Source organism: Mixophyes fleayi, chromosome 5 (genome assembly GCF_038048845.1).
Source record: "Mixophyes fleayi isolate aMixFle1 chromosome 5, aMixFle1.hap1, whole genome shotgun sequence".
Taxonomy (NCBI): domain Eukaryota; kingdom Metazoa; phylum Chordata; class Amphibia; order Anura; family Limnodynastidae; genus Mixophyes; species Mixophyes fleayi.
Window position 1 is genome coordinate 245,663,877 of NC_134406.1, and position 23,596 is coordinate 245,687,472.

The 23,596-nt window shown below is 40.5% G+C and overlaps 1 protein-coding gene across 6 annotated transcripts; it reads left to right on the top strand.

The window, feature by feature from the left end:
- The first annotated feature begins 186 nt into the window (after positions 1-186).
- On the top strand, positions 187-15,591 carry LOC142159158 (RNA-binding protein 12B-like). 6 transcript variants are annotated; one of them, XM_075213798.1, is made up of 5 exons: positions 187-301; positions 1,214-1,325; positions 2,637-2,810; positions 3,491-3,610; positions 8,762-15,591. In XM_075213798.1, the coding sequence occupies exon 5, from the start codon at positions 8,784-8,786 to the stop codon at positions 10,131-10,133; it is 1,350 nt and encodes a 449-aa protein (XP_075069899.1). In that variant the 5' UTR covers positions 187-301; positions 1,214-1,325; positions 2,637-2,810; positions 3,491-3,610; positions 8,762-8,783; the 3' UTR covers positions 10,134-15,591. The 6 variants fall into 6 exon arrangements, with proteins under 6 accessions (XP_075069899.1, XP_075069898.1, XP_075069900.1 ...); XM_075213797.1 differs by having other exon boundaries at positions 2,684-2,810; XM_075213799.1 differs by lacking the exon at positions 3,491-3,610 and having other exon boundaries at positions 2,684-2,810.
- Positions 15,592-23,596: the final 8,005 nt, after the last annotated feature.

The window sequence follows — 23,596 nt, forward strand, 5'->3', positions numbered from 1 at the left end:
TCCTCCTTAAATTGGAGACCGGGCGATACGTCATTTCCGCCCTGACAGATAAGGGAGCCTCACTGAATTAAACAGTCTTATGATGAATACAGACATGAAGTAAAATAAAATAAATGTTATATCGGTCAGTTCCATTTCTCTATTGTCTCCGCGGAAAGAAACGATGTGTAGACTGCGCGTTTCATCTGCGCATGCGCGGTAAACCTCTCCGAGTCGTGAGAGCCATTAACTTACCTGAGTGGAATCCAGGCGCCGCGGCGGTCTATGCGGCTTCTGTCCCGTTCTCCCAGCGGGTTTCCTGGTAATGACATATTTGTGTGACCCGGGACAGGAGATCAGGATGGGTTATGAGCTACGTTATACAGGGTTATCGTGGTATAAATACCCCGTGTACAGGCCGGCGGCGGCTCTCTGGCTGCTGTGGAACAGGCCCCGGATGGTGGAACTGCTGATGTGACAACAGCCGGAGAGCCACAGGTTGCCCAGTGTGTCACATGGGGGATAGGTGGGCCTGGTGGGAGCCAGGGGCTGTTATCTGAGGGACACAAGCCTGCACCCTCCATGTTGGTCGCTTTCAAGCCAAAACCTCAAATGTCCCCACATGTGTCATTCACATGGTGGCCATGGCTACATTCAAATAGAAATTATTAGTCATCATGATAATGTAAATTAGCCTTCCATGCAGTCTGTGATGCTGAGGTAACTTATCACATTCTTATTTTCTGATCACAGATTTAAAAATATTGATGTTATTTTAAAGACAAACTCCAATGTGATTATATTTTTTCAAAAATGTTTTTCCCCGCCAACTGGTAAAACCATGGTTGTCCCTCATCTGGGACCCATCATCATCATCATCATTTATTTATATAGCGCCACTAATTCTGCAACGCTGTACAAATAACTTACTCACATCAGTCCCTGCCCCATTGGGGCTTACAGTCTAAATTCCCTAACACACACACACAGACTAAGGTCAATTTGTTAGGTTAATTGGCTGCTACCAGTATGTTTTTGGAGTGTGGGAGGAAACCGGAGCACCCGGAGGAAACCCACGCAAGCACAGGGAGAAGATACAAACTCCTTACAGATAAGGCCATGGTCGGGAATTGAGCTCATGACCCCAGTGCTGTAAGGTAGAAGTGCTAACCACTATGCCACCATGTGGACCCATTGCCATTGTAAAAGTTTCTATGATTGTTGTGTTCTCTAGGCTATCGCTGGAAGATTTTGCATGTGAGCAGTACTGCAATTTGGAATAGGAAAACAAGTCCATGAGAAGGGTTCAAGAGATTTCTAAACTGCGCACATTGGCAGCCATTACGGTAGGAATCGTTGCTTATTTTTCTGCGCACCTCTATAGGGTGTGAGGGAAATATGCAAATAAAACAATCTAAAAAGAAGCATAATCTTGTAATGCTTTTGACTCTTCTTGTGCATTTCATAAACACAACCTGTTTCTTTACAATACTTTTAATATTGCAATGGAAGGCTCCATATTGTAATGCAGCCCATGTTCTTCATAAGTTCCCAGCTGTGCAGATCAGGTTGTATGAGGTTAATGGGGTAAGCTATATATAAAGGAGGGCTTGGAGTCATTTAGTAATCCTTTTACAAAAACTGCTGTGGAGCATCGGGGTACACTAAACAATGTACAGTGGTCTCTCTTTATAGCCTGCAACTTACACCTTGCAACCTCAAATATTTTCATTCCATTATATTTCCTCTTTATGATGTGACCTTTTGTTTGAATGTTTGCCTGTGTTGTAAGCTTGCAGTGTAAAGAGAGACCACTGTGAATTACCGTCATGCTTCATAAATAAAAATGTAGTTTTTGGTTTTATTTTCTCTTCAAAGAGAGTGTCTCCTTTTACATAAAGGTCAATGTATATAGTTGCTGGTGTACAAAAAATGCCTTTTCCATATGCAAATGCTGGAACTCTGCTCTGGTTCTGCATTTTGCGTTGTCCTTACTTAGGGGTGCTCCCTTTCCTAAGCTTGTCACCTTTAAGTGGGGTCGGGGAGGCAGTGACATAAAGAGGGAGTGAGGGTAGTGCATAACAGTGTTCTCCACAGCACCTATTTCCTGGGTGCTCCACCCAGCTGTTTTTACTTGCCACCCGGCTCTTGGAGCCCAACAGAGTCCTATTATAAAAGAATAAACCATTGTTTCTCCTATTAGAACAGGCACTATGTGAGCACAAAGCATTGTGTGTTAGACCAATCCTGGCAGGTGTGGGCAATAACCTCCAACAGTTTTCAATATTATTTTTCAATAGTATAGCAACTGCCCCAACCCGTCTACTTGTCTACTTCCTAATGTCACCCGGCTGGCAAAATTTTCTGGGGAGAACACTGCTGAATGTGGAACAACTAGCAGCTAGAAAAACTGTTTTTGTTTTTCTTGTAAACTTAAATGCTTTAGACATTATGGAGGGGCATTCAATTTAGTGCAATATTGACACGGGGTTCGGCAGCAGATCGCACCTAATTTAATTCCACCCTATGTAAAACCACTATTATCTACAAAATGGTATTAGAATGATGCAATTGCTGATCTTTATCTTTAATGGAGCTTGTTTATGGAATCAGTGTAAGAATACAATTTTTTGCTGGTTTTTTCTGACACCATCCAGCTTTGTATTTGATGCCTGAAAATATATTTTTATGTGATTTTGAGAAGATTGCAAACTCCAGGACATTTATAGAGGGATCCCACGAATGATTTCAAAGTAAGATACCTGCTCGTTTCCAGTGAAGATAGCCACTATCTAAGTTACCTGTTGAGAACTTCGGGTTGACCACCAAAAGTAAGTACTCTGTTTGTATATCTGGTATTTCAGATTGAGAATTTTTCATGAATGAATAACACTTTAACCTTAATTCTGCTTTTGCTAGACATAGTTTTATGCTATTTGCGCTCTCACTTTTTTTTTCAACTTGGTCACACCTCTAATTCACAATGATTATCACTCAAGACTGTAATGAGAGTTTTGTGAGCAAATAAGGGGATTATGCGACAGAGACAAACTTCACAGGTGAAAAACCAGTACCCCACTATTAAATAAAACTAGACCATTTACTGCTAGTGTGCCAATACCTTTGTCACATTAGGCTCTTGAAACACAAGAGTGGCTGTTGTTCCTTGTCCTCACTTCATAAACACAAGAAGCTAACTGAATTATGTGTGCTGACTGCTGGGGATATCTCAAGGTCTCACTATATGCCAGTGGATTCCAAACTTTTTCAGTTCAAGGCACCCTTAGGTCACCCCTAATCCAAAATAATTAATACCAAGTAGTCAACTGCCTTGCTTACCACTGGCCCTGGCCGAGGCACCCCTGTGAGATCTCCAAGGCACCCCAGGGAGCCTAGGCACACAGTTTGGGAACCACTGCTATATGTCATTGGCCTTCTCAAAATTGATTATATTTGCAAATAGCATTCTGTGATTTTGGCATCCTCTGAGTGACCTTTCCTTGTCTTACAGTACAACACAACTAAGCTCAGAAGTATTTCTCTGCAAGAATCAGAAAGAGTTTTAAGTATACAGGAAATATAGAGCAACAAGTCCATCCCAGTAAAGAGCAGACTCACCAGTCAGTGAGAGGTAGGAAAAGGCATAGCACATTAACTGTTCCTTCAATGCCATTACTTTGTGCACTTTGTTCACAGATACTCAGGCCCTGTTCTTTTCCATTCACATCCAGTAATATGCTAATACAATTGATAGAAATTGAAATTATATTCCGTGTACAGAACAGACCTGCGCCGTGTCACACTTCAAGGGTAGCAAAAATAAACAATGTTTGCTAGATGATATAAAAGCTTTTACTGAAAAACACAAACTGAAGACAAAATGATACAGCTACTAGATTGTAAGCTCTCGAGAGCAGGGATTTCTCTCTACCTTTATTTCACATCCACATTTTGTTTATCTATGCTGCCTTCCACTCTCCAGTGCTGTGCATAACTGTGGTGCTTTGCAAACCAACAGAAATAATTACAATATACACTGGTCAATCATAACATTAAAACCACCTGCCTAATATTGTTTAGGTCCCTCCAAAACAGCTCTGACCCGTTGAGGCATGGAATGTACAAGACCTCTGACGGTGTCCTGTGGTATCTGGCAGCAGATCCTTTAACTCCTGTACGTTGTGACGTGGGGTCTCCATGGCTCTGACTTATTTTTTCAGCACATCGCACAAATGCTTGATCCGATTGAGATCTGGAGAATTTGTGGGCCAATGGGGAGATTCAATTGAGAGTGATGTGGCACACTGAAATCACTGCAATGTCATGCTGCAGGCATTGGCAGACATTGTGGTAAGAATCTACACTTATTTCTCTTTGTACCTCTATAGGGTACGAGGAAAAATGAGTGGAGCTTTCTGCCATAACATCTGTGCAATGTGTGTCCGTGGACGTTCGTGCTGAATTGATTCTCCTCGCCAATACTGTGTTCTGACATCTTCTATCAGAGCCAGAATTAACTTTTTCAGCAATTTGTGCTACAGTAGATCTTCTGTGGAATTGGCCCAGACGGACTAGCCTTCGCTCCCCTTGCGCATCAGTGAGCCTTGGGCACCCATGACCCAGTCCCCGAATCACCTGTTGTCCCTCCTTGGTCCACTTTTGGTAGGTACTAACCGCGGCATACCGGGAACACCCCACAAGTCCTGCCTTTTAGGAGATGCTCTGACCTAGTCCTCTAGCCATCACGTTTTGGCACTTTTCAGAGTTGCTCTGATTTTTAGCGTTTGCCCATTTCTCCTGCTTCCAACACACAAACTTTAAGAACTGACTGTTCACTTGCTGCCTAATATAACCCACCCCTTGAGAACGTGCCATTGTAACAAGATAATCAATATTATTCATTCCACTTGTCAGTGGCTTTAATGTTGTAACCGATCAGTGTATATGGTATTTACAAACAAATGCAAGTACAGAACAATAAAGAAATCTTGTCTGATGGAGGAATACCCCTTAATGCCAGGGAAAATACGCATTGAAGGCTGAAAATGTTCTGCTTAACAACGAACTCCACTTTAGAATAGTTGTGTGTGTATATAATTCACCTACTAAAAGTTCCTATCAGTGTCCTTAAGATTCCCTCTGCCAGGAACAACTATTTGAAATGAAAAGCAAAGACACTACTGCTTACACATCACGACCTAAAGTCATTGGATTAAAACTCCCAGAGCAAATACCTTTCTGCGCTGCAAATGCATTAGGGCGTGCTAAAAGTTTCTCTCTGTCAGTTATAAACATGTTTAATTGGAATAGTATAAGCACACGATCTTGGTTTAGTGTCTGAAAATGAAGGTCGATTTCTAGGAGGGGCATTACAGCAAACAATATAGTCCTTACACTGTCAAAGAATCTGAGGTGAGCCAAGTGCATTTAAAAAAACAAAACATAAACATTTTTAAGTTGCTAATTCCACCTCCTTAACAATATTCGTAAAATTAAGTAATGGCCCAGTCCTGTTTCCTGAACCATGGCAATGCCCTTACTCTGTGCTGCTAGTCCCTGACTAAATGGGAAGGGCCTCTGCAAAGTAGGGATTGATTTGCCAGTAGCCCCAGTGCTGAGTAGAGCCTGCTTCTTACTCTGTCATCACCCCCGCAAAGCAATAACATATCAAAGTAGTGATGGGAAATCTAGTTCATTTTGAAGATTAGTTCTTTCTGATCTAGTTCACTCAAAAGATTAGTTCAAAAGATTAGTTAATTTGACTCAGTAGATTATTTGGCTCAATTAGTTCATTCAGCTAATTTCACTCATTTGACTCAGTAGTTCATTTGGCTCAGTTAGTTCAGTTAGATCACTGGCTCTGGAACACTGCTGAAAGAAGTGATTGGAGACATAGATCTAGTCTATTACACATACTGCAGGCATATCTACTACTACCTCATTAGATGAGTTATAGTCCTGTTATAATGATTCGATAATTTTAATATGTTAGATCATTTTTTATATTTTAGCACTGTTCGGATATTTCTGGCGGGCAAAAAATTGAAAACGAGGCTCTGTCGTCCAAGTCTCGCGTCGAATCCCGCGAGGGGTGGGAGGGAGGGCCCAGAACCATTCCATCTTGTACCTCTTTTTTTGGCATTATGTGCTCAAGCTACCTCGGTGCAACCTTTTGGCCTAAAAACAATATTGTGAGGTGTTCAGAATAGACTGAAAATTAGTGGAAATGATTGTTATTGAATGTTATTGAGGTTAATAATAGCGTAGGAGTGGAAAAAAAACCACAAAACTGGTTTTTAGCACTTTTTATGGTTCTTTCAAAATAAATCCAAAACCTTAAATCCGAACCAAAACCTTTCGTCAGGTGTTTTGCGAAACAAATCCGAACCCAAAACCTCAAGCAAATCCGAACCCAAAACCTCAAGCAAATCCGAATCCAAAACACGAGACACCAAACGTAGCCGGTGCACATCCCTAATTTGAACTAATCATTCGTGAACTACCCATCACTATATCAAAGTCCTAGAGCAGGCCCGGCTAACCTGTGGCTCTTCTGTTGTTTTGAAACTACAAGTCCCATGATGCCCTACCAGCTATCAGTTGATTACATATTGACAAAACATATTGAGACGTGTAGTTTCACAAAACATGTAAAACCTCAGGTTGGTCATGCCTTTCTACAGCAATAACTGAACTTTGTAGACGTGATGATGCATCAGGCGGTTTTGCCAACACAGAGCTCCACTGCAGTTTTTAATTTTTTTGATGTGCCCAATTTCTTTTGGAGTAATTTATAAACTTCTCAATGGCCGCACCCATTCCATAGCATCTCAAACTTTTAGACCTCCAGTACGTGAGGTTGGTGGTCTCAGTCCTAAAGTCATATCTAAATCAAAATGGCAAGAAACACAGACCTCTTCTGTCAGTGGCAGCTGGGAGGTTTGGTTATTGGATAAGGAAAATGAAAAATACAGATTAGTGTTGCAGTTCCTGAAATCATTGCAGACAGAAGGTTGTTTGCTAGCCCAAAATGGCCAAATTACAATACACCTTAGTCCAGCTATGCACGTTGATTTGCACAAATGTGTCTAGTTTTCTGCCTATGCGCATAGGATTGCGAAGGGGCAGAGTAAGACTTTGCTTGCTGAATAAAGAGTAGATGAGCCAGTGAGCCTACTTTTGCAGACCAGTGCAAAGCGAGTACAGTTTTTAACAGAGAGGTTATTGAAGTGAGATAAATTGGCTGAGAGGACGCTTTTTTTAGTGTGACATTCCTTATTGAACAAAGAAGCGCAGGGCTGTTTTCACTATGCAAAAGGACTTAAAATTATCATGAGAGTGGACAATTCAACTATAAATGAGGATAAACCAAGCAGTATTTTAGTAGTTTAAAGAAATGGGTGGTTCTAAAGTGATGGGAAGTTGGACATTTCTAGGGGTATTCAACTGACGGCGGGATCGCCGAAAATCCCGCACTCAAAGAATATTGCCGTTAATACGGTAATTACGCGCTGGATTTCAGCTGAAATCCAGCGAGTAAATTACCGCATTAACGGTTTTCCCGCGCAGGATTACCGTATTAACGGTAATATTCTTTGAGCGCTGTCAATTGAATACCCCCCTTCATGTGACATAATTTTGCACAGTGCACATCTTCATATTTTTCTGCCTTTCAGCAAACCTAGGCATCTCCATGAGCACTGAGAGTAAGAGTTCACCTATATGGGCAGTGGGGGACCATCTAGGTCAGTGATGGGCAATAGACTGTCCTAGGGCTTCATGCGACCCTCTGAACCTTCACCTGCGGCTACCAGCTCCATATTGCCAGATTTTTTTTGCCGAAGCTTATAACACTTTTTTAAAAATAATTGTGTTTATGTTATTAGAGAAATGTCTTCCTTTTATGTATTGTTTTAACTTTATTACTGAGATTAAAGGTAACGTGCAGCCCTTCTGAAGGTTAGAGGGGGACATATAAGCACCTGAAATGTATAAGGTTGTCTATCACTGATCTAGATGCACTGGTGCAAGACCATAGCGTTTTGCAAGATGTATCCAGTGCTTTTCATTAATGACCTCTTCTGTTTTTAAAGTAAATTATGCATGTTAAATCCAACCTCCAACCTCCCATGTAAGACAGTAATAATAGAATGCAGAATGCTTTGAATAGTAACTGCTACAATAGATCCAGTTTTGCTTTGGTTGTTTTAGTGCTGAAAATAGGGGAGACTTATAGCAGCCTTTTTGTGACTCTTGAGGTTTCTATTGTTTTTTATTTTAACAGAAATAACAAAAGAAATGATGGGTGGGGAGATGTGAAACAACAAAAATATTCCATTGTTCTGGAAACGAACTGCCTCAAACATTGCATATAATACACATATGTGGGATCCGTATACTTGGGAGAACTAAAATGGGAAGTGTATTTATTGCATGTATTTTTTTGTCAAATGGCCATAAATTGAACAAAAGAGATATTTATTCTGATATGCTAACAGGAGAAAACTATCTGTCCTGGGAAAACATGCTTATTTATATTAAGAAAGGAAAATATGATTCCCAGTGAAGGTGGAGGTTAAAATATAATAACTCAAAACATGTTTTGTGTGTGGAAATTGGAATTTTGTGTGATTTAGAATGTCATGAATTAAGATAGGGAGGCATTGCATAGTTATTTGTGAGAAATGACTGCTGAGTTTACGATCGTATACTATTTCACAAAGCATCGCTTTTAAATGAAAAATCTGCAATACAATTGTACTTTTTTTTTTTATGTCAACAGGAAAAACAGTTGAGAGTAAAGAATGGTAATAACAGTCCGAATACAAGGTCTTCCGCCACTGGCAGACTCCATTCACATTCGGAATTTCTTTTCTGGATTAAAGATACCTTATGGAGGTGTTGCTATTACTGGTGGGATACATGGAGAGGCATTTGTTACATTTGAATCCTATCCAGATGTTTGCACTGCACTGAGCCGGTCAGGGAGACTGATAATGGATTCATACATATATGTTTCATGCGACAGCATTGCAGAATTGCAAAAGGCTTATAAAGCACAACAAAAACTCATGGATCCCGACTCAAAGCCTGACTCGAAGGAGCCGGAGCCTGAATCGAAGGAGCCTGACTCGAAGCAGCCGGAGGCGGAGCCTAGCCTGAAGAAGTGTAGCTATTTACGTATAACAATGGTACCTGTTATTGCAACAGTTGCAGAGGTGAAATTGTTTTTTTCACACCTTTCGGTAAAGAATGTGATTTTCTTAACGAAAATCAAAAAACAAAAAGAAATTCTGAGCGGTCATGCTATTGTTAAGTTTTGTAAATTTAATGAGGCCCATAAAGCCCTTTGTATTAACTTAATGAAAAGAAAAAAAACGGCCATGAAAACGAATCCAAGTCGTTTTTTTGTAAAATCGATGAAATTGTCAAATCAAAATGAATGGATCCAGTATGGTGGAGAAATTGATCCTGATGAAATGAGTGAGGAGAGTGACCCAACAAGTTTATTTTGTAACCAATCCTCAGAAACACTGCATGATGACTTTCATTCATTGTACGTTCGTGAATATTATGCTCGTTTAATGAATGTGAGTCTCAGTGTTGAGAGAGAGCATATTAGGGGGTTTTTATATGACCTGGTCGATGACTCCCAGATTACATTTGTATATGATAAAAATGGCAGTAGAACACGAGAGTGTTTTGTAATGTTTATAACAGAAAATGATTATACGAGGGTTCTTGGATTAGACAAGGCAATCCTTAAAGGGCGGCTTGTGCGCGTGCTACCTGTCTCTAAAGCGCATATGGTAGAGATAATTGAAAGCAAAAGAAAAGAAATTTCAGAAGATCCAGCTTCAGAAGAGGAATCACAAAGTGAGGTAAAATGCTTATATTTAAGAAACTTTGCATCTAATGTGAGAAAAGGGGATATACTGGACTTTCTTACTGGATTTTCGTTGGATGAAAATGACATACATTTGTTGTATAATGAGAGTGGGTATGGTCTTGGTGAAGCCGTGGTAAAATTCTCAACTGAAGAGGAAGCACGCATTGCTGAACAACTAAACCATAAAGCGTTCAAGGGCACCCAAATCTTGCTGAGTTGCATCGCTGAGAACAAGTTGAAAGTTTTTGGCATTGACCAGTTTTAGGACCATTCTGCTGACAAACAAGATTCATTTTCAAAGAAGGAGGTCTGTCAGGGAGAAGAGTTCCAAATGTGTTAGCGTGACAGGTGACACAACTGATGGTTATATATGATTCCACGTAATGACTTCTGTGGTGTGTTATAAGCATTGCAGTATTCATACTTTGCATACTCATTGGATTATACAGAGACAATACATTTGGCAGACTTCTAATGACAATTGCTGTGCTAGCAGCAATCTACAGTTTGATCCCCCCCTCATCCCATTTTTATAACAGTGTGGAAATTCAGTATAAAAATGAGTTGCCTTTTGTGTATATATATATTTTGCTGTTTATTAATGATAAAGTGCTCCAAACTATTGAAATGTATCCATATGGTAAAGTATTTTGTTTTTACTTTACTTTATTTTTTGGTATCTCACCATTAAAAGGATTAAAATCGTACAGTGAAATTGTAAATGTATTGTATAATGAAGATTTGCTTTTATACATAGCGAAAACAGTAACAACAACACAAATAGGTGGATAAGAGGATAATAGGGGATAGGAAACATTATTTGGGTGAACCAGACTTCTAAAGCGCCCACTGATTACTAGATGTGGCTTGTGCCTTTGTCATCTAGTTAAACCAAAGAATTAAAAATGTCAGTTTCTCTGCAGCCTCCAAATGTTAAACAAGCCTAAAGCTTGTGATTGAGTTGGAAAGATGTATGGATGGAATGGTGATGTGAACTCCCTACCTAAATGATACCCAGGCTGTTTGTCTGGTGTATAAGATTGTGATTTAAACTTTTTGGATTTTATATTTAAGTCATCAAATCCAAATATTAACAAATTCTGCATAACGATCTCTAGCGGACATTGTGATATCGTCCATATCCATGCAATGCAATAGTTTAGAAATTGTAGACTTAGAATGTTGCTCTGCTACGCCAAGATCCTTGAATAGAGATAATTCCCTGCGTAGTGCATAGTCAGAGTTTCCACTAGACAGAGAGTGTGAGTGTAGGTCCAATAATCTTAATCGGATAAGGAAAATTTCTCCTTGAATTTGGAAAAGGCACAGACAAACCAGCTGGCTAATCCTAAAAACGCCTGATTGTGCACACCATCAGGGTGATCCAAATTATATTGAGTGGGAAGTCTGAGTTCAGAGCCAATGCAGTGATTGGTAGCATATAAGAAGATAAATATTTTTTGTAGGTTTATAATTGCCACTAAAAGAATATCTACAAAAAGAAAAACACCAATTTGTGTTCCCCAAGCAGAATCTCAATAGAACTGTCTTGTTCCAATATGTATTGTAAATCTGTCATAAAGAGAGCAGTTTATCTTAATCCTAGTAGTGGGAGACTTATGGAAGGCGACAATCCTGTGTACACAGTGGCGGTAGTCATTTATGCGGCACTCACAATGCCGACAAAGTTTACAACAACAAAAAAATAACGATTACTATAAAAACGACAAGGTCAAAATTGTCTAATATACAGCCAGGAGTTTCGACTGTTTTAATCACCTCCATATTGAAACAGTACATTTTCCAAATCTCTACAGTGAGAAATGACGTGACTTGTCATGGACCCAGTGAAAACGGCACTTTTAAAGCTGCACTGTTGGGAACCACTGCCTGGATTACATTATACAGGCGGTGGTTCCCAACATTGCACTTCGCATTTCCCTTCCTGAGAAATGAAGTGGATTAGGTCAATTATTTTAGTGGGATTGTCCCAAGCTTCTCTGCCTGTCCTGGAGCCCACCTGATCATTATGAACCAATCCAGGTAATAGAAGTTTTTAAAATAACTGGCATACAGTTTGGCATATAATTATTAAGCCAGGACTGTGGGGAGAATTGGCTTATATGTAAGATCTCATTAAAGGCCTGTAAAAGCATAAGATTTAATTTTTCACAGAAGTTTTATAATACGAAATGGTGAATCCATCTGGATACGGGTTTTTCCTTTAGAAGAATCTATTGTCTTCCAGTTCCCTCAATGACAGTGTTTTAATCCAAGAATTCCTACATTTCGGAAATGATCTCAGGAAACCAATCCTATCTAACTATTTTGCTATATTTTATTTGTTTTAATTGCGTCTCTGTATTGGAGACCATGCGTGTAATATTGTATCATTAGGAATAGTAGAAGGTTTATCAATTTCTAAGGTGGTATGAAAATTTGTGCCTATATTGTTTTTATTAGAATGTTTGCAGGGCAGAGCTCTTTGAGCCCTGAGGGCTATTGCTAGGCATCTTTCTGGTTTATTCCTTTGGTAATATGATATTTGCAAAAGGCTAATTCAATTTGATTGACTATATAGTATTTACTCTCTATTCTATTTAATCTCTTTTCCACCATTAGTTCATTCAGTCTACAAAAACACTGTTTTGGGCAAGGTGGTCCAGAGACACATTTAAGAAAATAGAAGCATGGTCCATCCCAGTGGATTGTCCAATTTTAGCATCTGTCAAGATATGGAGTGGTCTTTGACTGAGGGACAAATGGTCTAACTTAGCGTAAACTGAGTGAGGGTTGGAAAATGTGTAATCATTGTCCCTTGGATGCAATAATCTCTAGGAATTGGTCAGCTGTTAGTGATGGAAAATGTGCCTTACCTTGCGAAAATCTCATTAACGATGTCCCAAAGCTCTTTTGGATTAAGCAGTCACCAGTTTCACAACACAATTTAAATTCCTGCCTATAATTGTACCTTAAAGTAGCTTGAAAACCTCCATAATTTTGATCGGGAAGGTCAGTTGATATAGAGTGACTAATGATAACAATTCCTTTTAACCAGGAGACCCCTGCCTGGTTAAAAGTATACATCCTTATAGTGCCCCCTCCTCATAATACTCTTAACATTTCTCCTGAATCACTTTGTGTTTTGGGGGAACCCATTCTCTATTGTCCTTTCTCAGGAATCAAACATGAATAAAAGTACTACAGGGGCCCATGAAGTGCAGTCAAGGGTTTGCACTAGTGTAGGTTAAACAGCTTTGGTGAATCAGTGCTAGAGGCTAAGTAAAGCAAGATCTGGGTTATGGGTTTAATTAGCAAATTGATGTTAAGTTGTGTATTACCGATATGGACTCACTGTGTGAGTTCAGAATAAAAAACCCAAATGCAAAACCAGAAGGCTTCAGTCTGCCATGTAATAAAATCTCAGGCATGGTGGTCCGAATAGTTGCTGCTGCCTTCCAAACTCAAAGTCTGGCAAGGCATGCAGACAGCTCAGGGGGGCAGCCCTGTAATCATGATAGTCAATTAGAGGCCATACTTGCAAGTAGGCCCAGATCTTCAAAGTGGGGAAAAAAGCCACGGCATCACACAAGAGCTCTCCGTGGCAATGTAGGGTCTCCGTACAGGAGGGTTTTTTTGGGAGGAGGAATGACTCCATATGTCAGGTGGGCTCTCTACACAATAGAAGCATTGCAAATCGGTCTATGATCCATGACCTGACCAGATTTAAATCCGCTATTGGCTGTAGCACCCTGGAATAGCAGACACCAGCTGGTTGAGACTCGGGCCCAGGTCGTCTCTGTAATTGTAGTTGGATTTGTGTCTTGCTGTGAGATTGGGAGTCTAATGTCTTAATATGGCCACCTAACAGTGCTCTTATTCTTTCGGCAATCTGGAATTCTCGGGTAATTATGAGACAGCGGCTACAAACAGCACAGTCCACTTGTATCTGCATCACCTTAAGAGTCCCTGTGTGTATGACGGTTGAATAAGAGGTCAAGGTTGGAACTGGTGGGTGTGTGATCTGTGCCCTGTTGCAAGGTGGCAGGTCTGTAGGCTGCAACTAAAAAGTACTTGCAGGTTATCTGTAAACAGTTGCATTACTTTTAATAAGGGATTAGCAGGGGGGAACCCAAAGGTGTTTTTAGATTGTAAATCTCAGATATGGAGGACTAACTAGGGATACGGTCTCCAATGGCTGCTAGGCTATGCTCCTCCAAAGTGTTTTATTTATACAACCATAATAATCATTGCTGCAGGTGTGAGAAGTTTCCAGTTGACATAGAGTATGCCAAATGTATTGTCACTGTATAATCCATATTTGCAAAACCTGATGCATGTGATCATTTATACTTTCTATTTGATAATAGTGATTTATCTTATGTTTTTGTTTTTTTTTTTTATTATTTTTAATGTAACCACGTTCTTCTACTATAATTGGTTTGTTTTGTGTTTTGCTAATTGGGAGATGTTTTAATTCATATTTTCTTATTGTTAATTTGTATTATTTGCATATTTGTTGAGAAGAATTAAACACTATTTTGTAAAGGGTTTATGTTGATCAGCAGTAATTTAGAATTATAAGAGACTGGGTCAAAGTTGTCCATACGAAAAACCTGGTCATTGCAGAACACATTACAAATTCACTGTATTGTTTCATGTTTAAGGATGTCTACAAAAGTACTACTGACGTGAACTAGTGAAGGAAACTAATGTATAGAGGAAAAAAAAGCAAAGCTACGTCAGGAGGAACATGGTTTCATTCATGATAATGGGAAGTAGTGCCACTAAGTGTATGTTTAATATGTTGTAACTGCTGGCAACACTATTAGGATAATTACCATTTATTTTCCATATGTTTAATGACGTGTAGTTGTTTAACCAGTGGAGTCTCCTTGTAGGTGTCATTAGGGGAGGTCCATGTTTTACTTGATTGGTCAGTCAAACTAGTGCATGTGACGTCACACAGACTTGAAACAAAGTCACATTCCTTAATGAAATGATTAACAGACTGCAATAATGGCATTTAGAAGAGATGTCCATTCATATTAAATATTTTATTGTAACATCCTTCGTCAGCTAGCAGAATAGCAGGGGTTAGATGTCTTAGACTATTGTTGTATAGATGATACTAACCCCCTCTGTACCACAGATCATCCTCCTACTGCAGAGAGCAATAGACTTTAATGCTGCCAACACCTTGTCGTAAGCACTGATTGGACATCTGCGGACAACTATACACTTGCCAACTTAATGCTGATCTAACATTGGCCACATTGTGAAAGTACTACGTCAACAAGTGTTAAAGTCATCTTGTTGCAAACAAATTACATTGCATAGAAAACAATGGTGCCCTCTTGTAGTGCAACAGAAACCCGCATTTCATTCTTGGGAAATCCAATGTATCGATCACCTCCAAAGGTTCTTCAGAGATTTAATCCTTATGTAATTTCAGAAGCTGCGCACCAGCAAGTGAAACTCTCCCTCAGCAATTTATTCCAAGATGACACTGTTCAAACACAACGTTTCTGGTGGAGTTGAACCCTTTGTCGCATGTGCAGCGATTACAACGAGATTTACATCAATTGTGTTTCATTAATTAAAAACAATGTAAAAAAGTGTTACATAGTTTTGTGTTGAGAAAAACAAATTACATCATTCTATAATCAATATCTGTAGCTTATGCACTATTACATTTAAATAAAATTGTATATATAAATTTAGTTATGTGCGTCCCTTCAGTGTGTGCAATATCATTATATAACTACCTGTAAACTTTACAATTTTTTGAAATATACATCGAATAAAACAATTGTAAAACCCATAAAGATTTATCTGTTATAAAATAGTTACATAATAAGAAAAGATAAAGAAGATGGCTCCTATTGTGTGTGTATATATTTACTCTGTCTCTTCTTACAAACTGGGGTGCAATAGGGGATTGGCCAACACTATCTAAACAAGAAACATGGATACTCTCTATGTACAGACTGGGGTGCAGTATATTGTTGCAAGAACAATATACAGATGCTGTCTCCTCGGGTACACAGACAATTCTTTTTTTGTTTAAACAGCCATAAGTAGTCACAGCAGTTCAATGTTCTGGTACAACTAGCCTTAGCTAGTTGTATTAAAGAGGAAAAACAAAATAAATCCTGGCTTGTCCGACTCTAGCCCTATGGAGGAATCCAGTCTACTTCCACAGGTCACAAGAGAGACTGAGCAAACTGACAGCCTGCACCTATCAATGAGGCTGCTGTCTGGCGGGCACATTAGAAGACCCGAAATGGACCTAAAGAATAGGGACCTCTCCACTCTAGAAAAACTCTTGATCCGGCTAATGCTTGAGCCCAAAGCTTTTGGAACACTCTTTCCAATACTAACAAATTTCCCTGAGGTTCAAATACATAGGTCAGAAACCTAGAATCTACATACAGTCCAATGATTTTGCCAGCATTTCTGTCACAATATACACCGATCAACCACAACATTAAAACCATCTGCTAAAATATTGTCTAGGTTCCCTTTGTGCTGCCAAAACAGCTATGACCTGGCAAGGCATAAACTCCACAAGATTTGTGAAGGTGTCCTTTGGTATCTGGCACCAAGATGTTAGCAGCAGATCCTTTAAGTCCTGTACATTGAAGTGAGGCCTCCAAGGCTCTGACTTGTTTTTCTGGCACATCCAACAGATGCTCGATCAGATTGAGATCTGGGGAATTTGGAGGCCAAATCAACACCTTGAACTCTTTGTCATGTTCCGCAAACCACTCCTGAACAATTTTTGCAGTGTGCAGGGTGATTTATCCTGCTGAACGAGGCTACTGCCATCAAGAAATATTGTTGCCATGTAGGTGTGTGTGTCAAAGTAACATCCACATGAATGCCAGGACCCAAGGTTTACTAGGAGAGCATTGCCCAGAGCATCACATTGCCTCTGTCGGCTTGCCTTCCCATAATGCACCCTGGTGCCATCTCTTCCCTGGTAAACAATGCTCACGTACCCGACTGTCCACATAATTTAAAAGAAACTGATTCATCAGACCAGGCCAATTTCTTCCATTGCTCCACGGTCCATTACTGGTGCTCACGTGTCCATTGTAGGCATTTTTGTCAGTGGACAAGTGTCAGCATGGCTACACAGCCGCACTGTGTTCTGACACCTTTCTATCATAGCCAACATTAACTTTTTCAGTAATTTGTACTACAGTAGCTCTTCCCTGGGGTTGGACCAGACGGGCTAACCTTCGCTCCCCATTGTTATGAGTCGCGGCGGTGTCTCAGGCCGCCGCGACTCTCTGCCCGACATTAAGTGTCCCGGCCGTCTCCATGACGACCGGGACATCACTTCCTGTTTCTCCCCGGCCGTTGCCTAGGCAACGACCAGGACGCGCTGTGGTTGTTGCGCCGCGTCCCGGCATTAGGGGCAGCCGGGCGCGTGCACAGAACATAGGGAACAATTTATTATAATTATTCACCTCCTGGGGCTGATTTGGCTGCTGGTTCCCCTGCTTGCCATTGGTCAGTGGTAGTATATAAGGCAGGGAGGGCTTAGCCTCCCTGCCGGTTATAGTTTCCTGTGCCAGTTTGCTGACCTGCTGTGTTCCCAGTGTTTTCCTCTGGATATTAAGATCAGATTGCCTGTGTATGACCCCTTGCCTGGATTTGGACCTTGCCTGTGTTTCCTGCGACCTTGACCTTTGGCGTGATAATTGACTTTCCTGTTTGCTCGTGACCCTTGACCTCGGCTTGTTCTTTGGATTCCCTGTCTGCTGCCGGCCTTCGACCCTTGCCTGGACCTCACTCCGCTTTCCTGGGTTCTCCCTAGTCGGTACGCAATTCACGGCCCTCTGCTAGTCTGCGGCCATGTCTGTCCGCACCACTAGGGGCTCCAGTGAACACCTGACTGGCAGAGCAGACTCCGGGTTGTGCTGTACCGGCTAAAGGGGTTCCTAACACCCACACACATCAATGAGCCCTGGGGGCGCTCATGATCTTGAACTGGAAATTTGAGGTGTAATCTCCAAATCCCACAAATCCATTAGGGTGATAGTTTGGAGTGATGGATTGAAGGGTTCATTCTCTGGTCTGAGTAATCTCTGGGAACCGCAGTGAACTAATGTCTGGAATTTGACTTTTTACTATATTGGGACTTTGAGGGTCAGTGCTAGCATGTCTGGCGCCCTCCTGTAAAAAATACATTTGTGCACTACTCTTATAAATTATTTGTTCATTCAATAAGAAAGTAATACAAATAAATACATTAAACAGCAAACATGTATACCTATATGAATAATATAAAATAATATCATGTATTTTTTGTAACAAAAATTTACATTTATGGCAAATTGGTGAAAAGTATAGAAGAGAAACCAATGCCCCCACCTTCATCACACCATGCCCACCACCCCTTCATCACACTGCTCCTTCATCCCACTTTTGGCCATTCATTGCAATGCATCCCCCTTATTCACACTATCACCTCCTTCATCACATTGTTATCGCTTCATCACACTGCACCCTCTATTACACTGTGCCCCCTCCTTCGTCACATTGTTATCGCTTCATCACACTGTGTCCTTCCTTAGAAACATAGAATTTGACGACAGATAAGAACAACTTGGCCCATCTAGTGTTCACAGTTTTTAACCTATGGTAACCTCAAACCCTATTTGATCCTTTATTTTTTGTAATTATATCCTTATGTCTATCCCAAGCATGTTTAAATTGCTCTACAGTATTAGCCTCAACCACCTCTGATGGGAGGCTATTCCACTTATCCACTACCCTTTCTGTGAAGTAGTTTTTCCTCAAATTTCATGTGAACCTACTTCCCTCCAGTGTCAGTGCATGTTCTTGTGTTCTAATACTTCTCTTCCTTTGAAGAATGTTTCCCTCCTGTACCTTGTTAAAACCCTTGATATACTGTATTTGAAAGTTTCTATCATGTCCCACCGTTCCATTCTCTGCTCCAAACTATACATATTACTCTCCACTGTGGCCCCTTCATCATACTGTGCCCTCCTTCATCACACTGTGTCCCTCCTTCATCACACTGTTCCCCCTTCATCCCACTGTCCCCCCTTCCTCAAACTCTGCCCCTCCTTCATCACACTGTGCCCCTCTTTCATCACACTATTCCCCCTTCATCACCCTATGCCCTCTCCTTCATCACACTGTGTCCCTCCTTCATCACACTGTTCCCCCTTCATGACACTGTGCTCCTCTTTCATCACACAGTGCTCCTCCCTCATCACACTATTCCCCCTTCATCACCCTACGCTCCCTCCTTCATCATACTGTGCCCTCCTTCATCACACTGTGTCCCTCCTTCATCACACTATTCCCCCTTCATCAAACTCTGCCCCTCCTTCATCACACTGTGACCCTCTTTCATCACACAGTGACCCCTCCTTCATCACACTGCTGTTTAGCTCAGCTGCCTACAAGCACTGGCGTCATGAGTTCAATTCCGATCAGGGCGCAATCTGAATGTTGTTTGTATGTTCTCCCTGTATGTGTATGAGTGTGCTTCAGATTCCTCCCACAGTCAAAAAAAACTACTGATGGGTTAATTGGCAAAATAGACACTAGTGTGTGTGGTTGTGTGGTAGGGAACTTAGACTAAAAGCTCTAATGGGACAGACTGGTGTGTATGATTTAATATTCTCTGGAAATATGGTGGTACTGTACAAATTATCATAAGTGCAAGTGGCAGCCATTAGTGGAAAGGTCAGATCACATTGCTAAGACCTTTAAATGTATAAAACACAGTACACAGAAACATTCCATCTTTATTAGACTGGTGAATCTAGTCACCCATTATAGTTGAGCTGCAGGAAGTACACAATAGATGTGGGAAAATTCCCTTCCTTAGGGTTGTTATTACAGATCTTTTGTTTTTATTAGAGGTACAATTAAATCTCACTACAAAATACACCAATTTGTTTGCTCATATAATTTGTATGCTACACACGGTTTTCTATAAACAAAAATTATAAAATAGATATCTCTTTGTAGTAGGTTAACATATTTGAAATTAATTTCAATGGCATGTGAAATGTTAAATAGCAATTTAAGGTTTGCTACATCTGTAAATTGCAATCATAAAATATGATCTTTATTATATATCTATATATAATATATATCTATAGATAGTTTGGCATTATTTTTCATAACTGACACATCTCGACAAAGTTTTTATTTTTTTAGGTTAGGACAAACAACAAAATTGCATAATGACATAAATACAAACAACAAAATCACATAAATTCAATCTTCATAATGACATAGTTATGTAAAGAAGGCAAGCTCTGCTCGTGAGAGCTTACATTCCAGAGGGGATGGGCAGACATAAAGGGGGTGATACTTGGTGGTGGTAATGGAGTCAGAGTTAGGCTGGGTACACACTACAAAAAAATCTAAAGATTCAATACTTTTTAGCTATTTTACCAGCGACTTAAAAAAAAAAGCAGTCCCGATCAGCATGCTGATTCCTGTGCACACACTATTGAAGTTCTACATGATTTACCTACAGATCTGTGCTCTTCATCTGTCATAACCATCCAGAGGCAGCCAATCACAGAGAACAGTTATTGTTGAGCTCTCTGCATATTCCAAACGGAACATGGCGCTGAGAATATTGGACTTGGCAGGGGCTCATCATCATCATCTTCCTGGAGATCTGCCCAAGAAGAATGCCAGATGATCCCCTACAGCTACAATGCTCCATATACTTCTCACCAGCAGAATCCTGCCAGCACCATGCTTGGTAGACAAATAATACAGTCTGAGCAAATGGGGAACGGGAGCCCTGTACATAGCATGATGGGATGCCAGACACCTCCACAGATGTACTACAGCCAGATGTACATGGCAAGCCTCAGATGCCAGCACTGTTGTTTTCTACTGCAATTACCCAAATGTATAAGACACAGTTTCTTGCTCCTTGCCAAGAACGATTTTGAGCTCCGAGTAAAGGCTTCCGTCAAGTCATTTCAGACTTAAGATGTATGGAAGAAACTTTAAATAATATATGCGGTGACTAATTTATGTAACTTATTACATATGAACTGATATGTCTTCCATTTGACAATACCACTCACATTAAGATCAAATAATAATGATATTAATAGTGTTAGATCTAAAATTCTGATCCAAGTTTGCCTGTGGTGTCAAGTATATCTGGAAGCGCTTAAATCAGCTGGAGAGAATTGACACAGACCAAGTTCTGTATAGAGCAGTGTAGCATAATTCTGGTGGAAACACAAAAAGGGGTTCATAAAAGAACCAACTCTGAGATTACAACACTCACCCTGCCCCGGTGTGTGAATTCACTGTTCTGCTGCCTGTACAGAGCATTCCTGTTACCTAGGAAATTGGCCAGCCATTCACAAGATCGAGATGATGTAATATAGAGAAGAACGACTTTCCTAAGCAACTTCTCTCCTAAGCGGTGTCTGCTTTCTCTGCAGTATAGAACAGACAAAACAAAAAGAAAATTGTCAGCGCTTATCCTTTAAACTGCATATCTGTGTGTGTCTAGCAAAATGAAAACATGAGGTATTAGTTCATATTTTGATCAAAAGACTTAATCCTGCATCCCAACGTCAAGGGTACCTCACAATATGCAGGTCCTACACTGACCTATATGCTTTAAACACTATTAAAATGCAGTTAAAATCAGATGCACTCACCTCCCAGGTATAGGGGTTTACATCTAGCAAAGGCTGGCTAGTGAGCCACACCCAAATGTGCCTTAAATAGGCTTGATGGACAACTGCTATGACAATAAGGCAATATTTTGAAACAAAACCAGAGAAAAATAAGCCCGCGCTCGGTATATCCCACATTACATATGGTACCAGCTGCTTGGCAGATTTTATTATGTATAGACACATCAGTTATTTCAATTTTTATTTTTAACTCATTAATACTTATATATATATATATATAAACATACACACATACCAAATGTGGCTGTTCTTAATCTTCAACTACTGCCCAAAATTAACATAATTTATTATAAAATTGAATTAGAACTTTAAATGATCTAATCCATGAACCCTTCAACTACTGAAATAAGAACTGTTGGAAAAAGGAACTGGCTTAAACTGACAGTAGGTTTAAATGATGCACAAAACAACAATACTATCACTTGTTGATATATACAGTATGCTATGCAATACGCGCTCCTCATTGATAGAACTCCCATCATTTTGGGTTCTAAAGAAATGAAAACATTTATCATAATTCTATTCCCAAAGCCATGGACAGTCCTGAAAAATGCAGCAAGCAATCCAGAATAATACTACAGTCAGTGCTTTTTTCTTCTTATGGTATGTGACGGTACGCAGTAGCGGCATCTTTTTTTTGCATCATTTTTAATTGTCCCGATAAGAGGAAGTTCCGAGTTGTACCAGTATAAGTAACTGAGTGCACCTGAAACGATCTACGCTAAATCATTTCAAAAATCAAAAAAATAAACAGTTACTTTGTGTCGGTGGCAGGGCCGGATTTACTGCTATGCAACCTAGGCACTTGCCTAGGGCCCAGCGGTCCCAGGGAGCCCGGCGGGCGGTTGGGGTGCCAGCAGTGAAAAAAAAAAAAATATTGAAAAAGTCACAGAAGTGACCAGACGAGACCGGTCGGGACATTATTCGCGAACAGGAAATAGGAAGTAGCGTACATTTAATTGTGAAACGCACGCTACTTCCTGTTTCCTGTTGGAGAGCTCTGCAGCACACACTAAGGATCAGCCACCCTTCCTCTGGGACATCCAACATGAAGGTCTGACATTTGGGCCCAGCAACACCGCAACAGGGGCGGATCTAGAAAGATTTTCTACCCCGGGCGATTTAGGGGGCGCGATTTAGGCCCCGCCCCCTTTCTGACTTTTAAGGCTGCCGGCGGCTGCACAGTATGTGCAGGTCCGCTCTGCAGTGACAATGTGCTGCCTGGCTGCTCTGATTGTGTTTAAAACACAATCAGAGCAGCCAGGCAGCACATTGTCACTGCCGAGCGGACCTGCACATAGTGTGCAGCCACCGGCAGCAAGCCTCTGCTAGGGGGGGGGCGATCGCCCCCCCAGGATCCGCCACTGCACCGCAAGTACTCTGAGTGTTTCACGCCCTCTCATCTTCCTGTCCCTTGCTATTTTGGAACGTTTTCCCATTTATTTTTTTTCCAATTTCCATATTTTTTGTGCCAAACCATATTGTGCACCTTTGTGTTTATGGTTTATTCCGATAGTGATTATTTATTTGTATCTTGGCATCTACAATTGATTTTGCTTTCATTTGTATTTTGGCATCCACATTTGTTTTCCTGTAATGGGATTTTATAATAAGTAAAGCCTAATAGGTTTGTCATATACATATTGTACTCAATTATTTCACTGTCTATTAGGGCTGGAAGGGGCACATGTGATATTGTGAAGGGGCAAAAGTAACAATGAAGGGGCACAGTGTGATGATGGAGGGACAAAAGTGACAATTTTGGCTCTTCACCGCTTGTTAAATAGTCCCGTATGTTAAGTAGTGTTGCCCTCTCCTGCAGGTAAATACCTTGTCCCATATGAAAAATGATTATTTTAAGTCATAACATCTGACAAAAGAAGGTACAGGAGCCATGGTTTGAACACGTAGCCTTAAGGCCTCACATATTTATGCCCTTTATACACCTGTAAACCACATGTAAAGATGCATATAAACACTAAGGACCTGATTC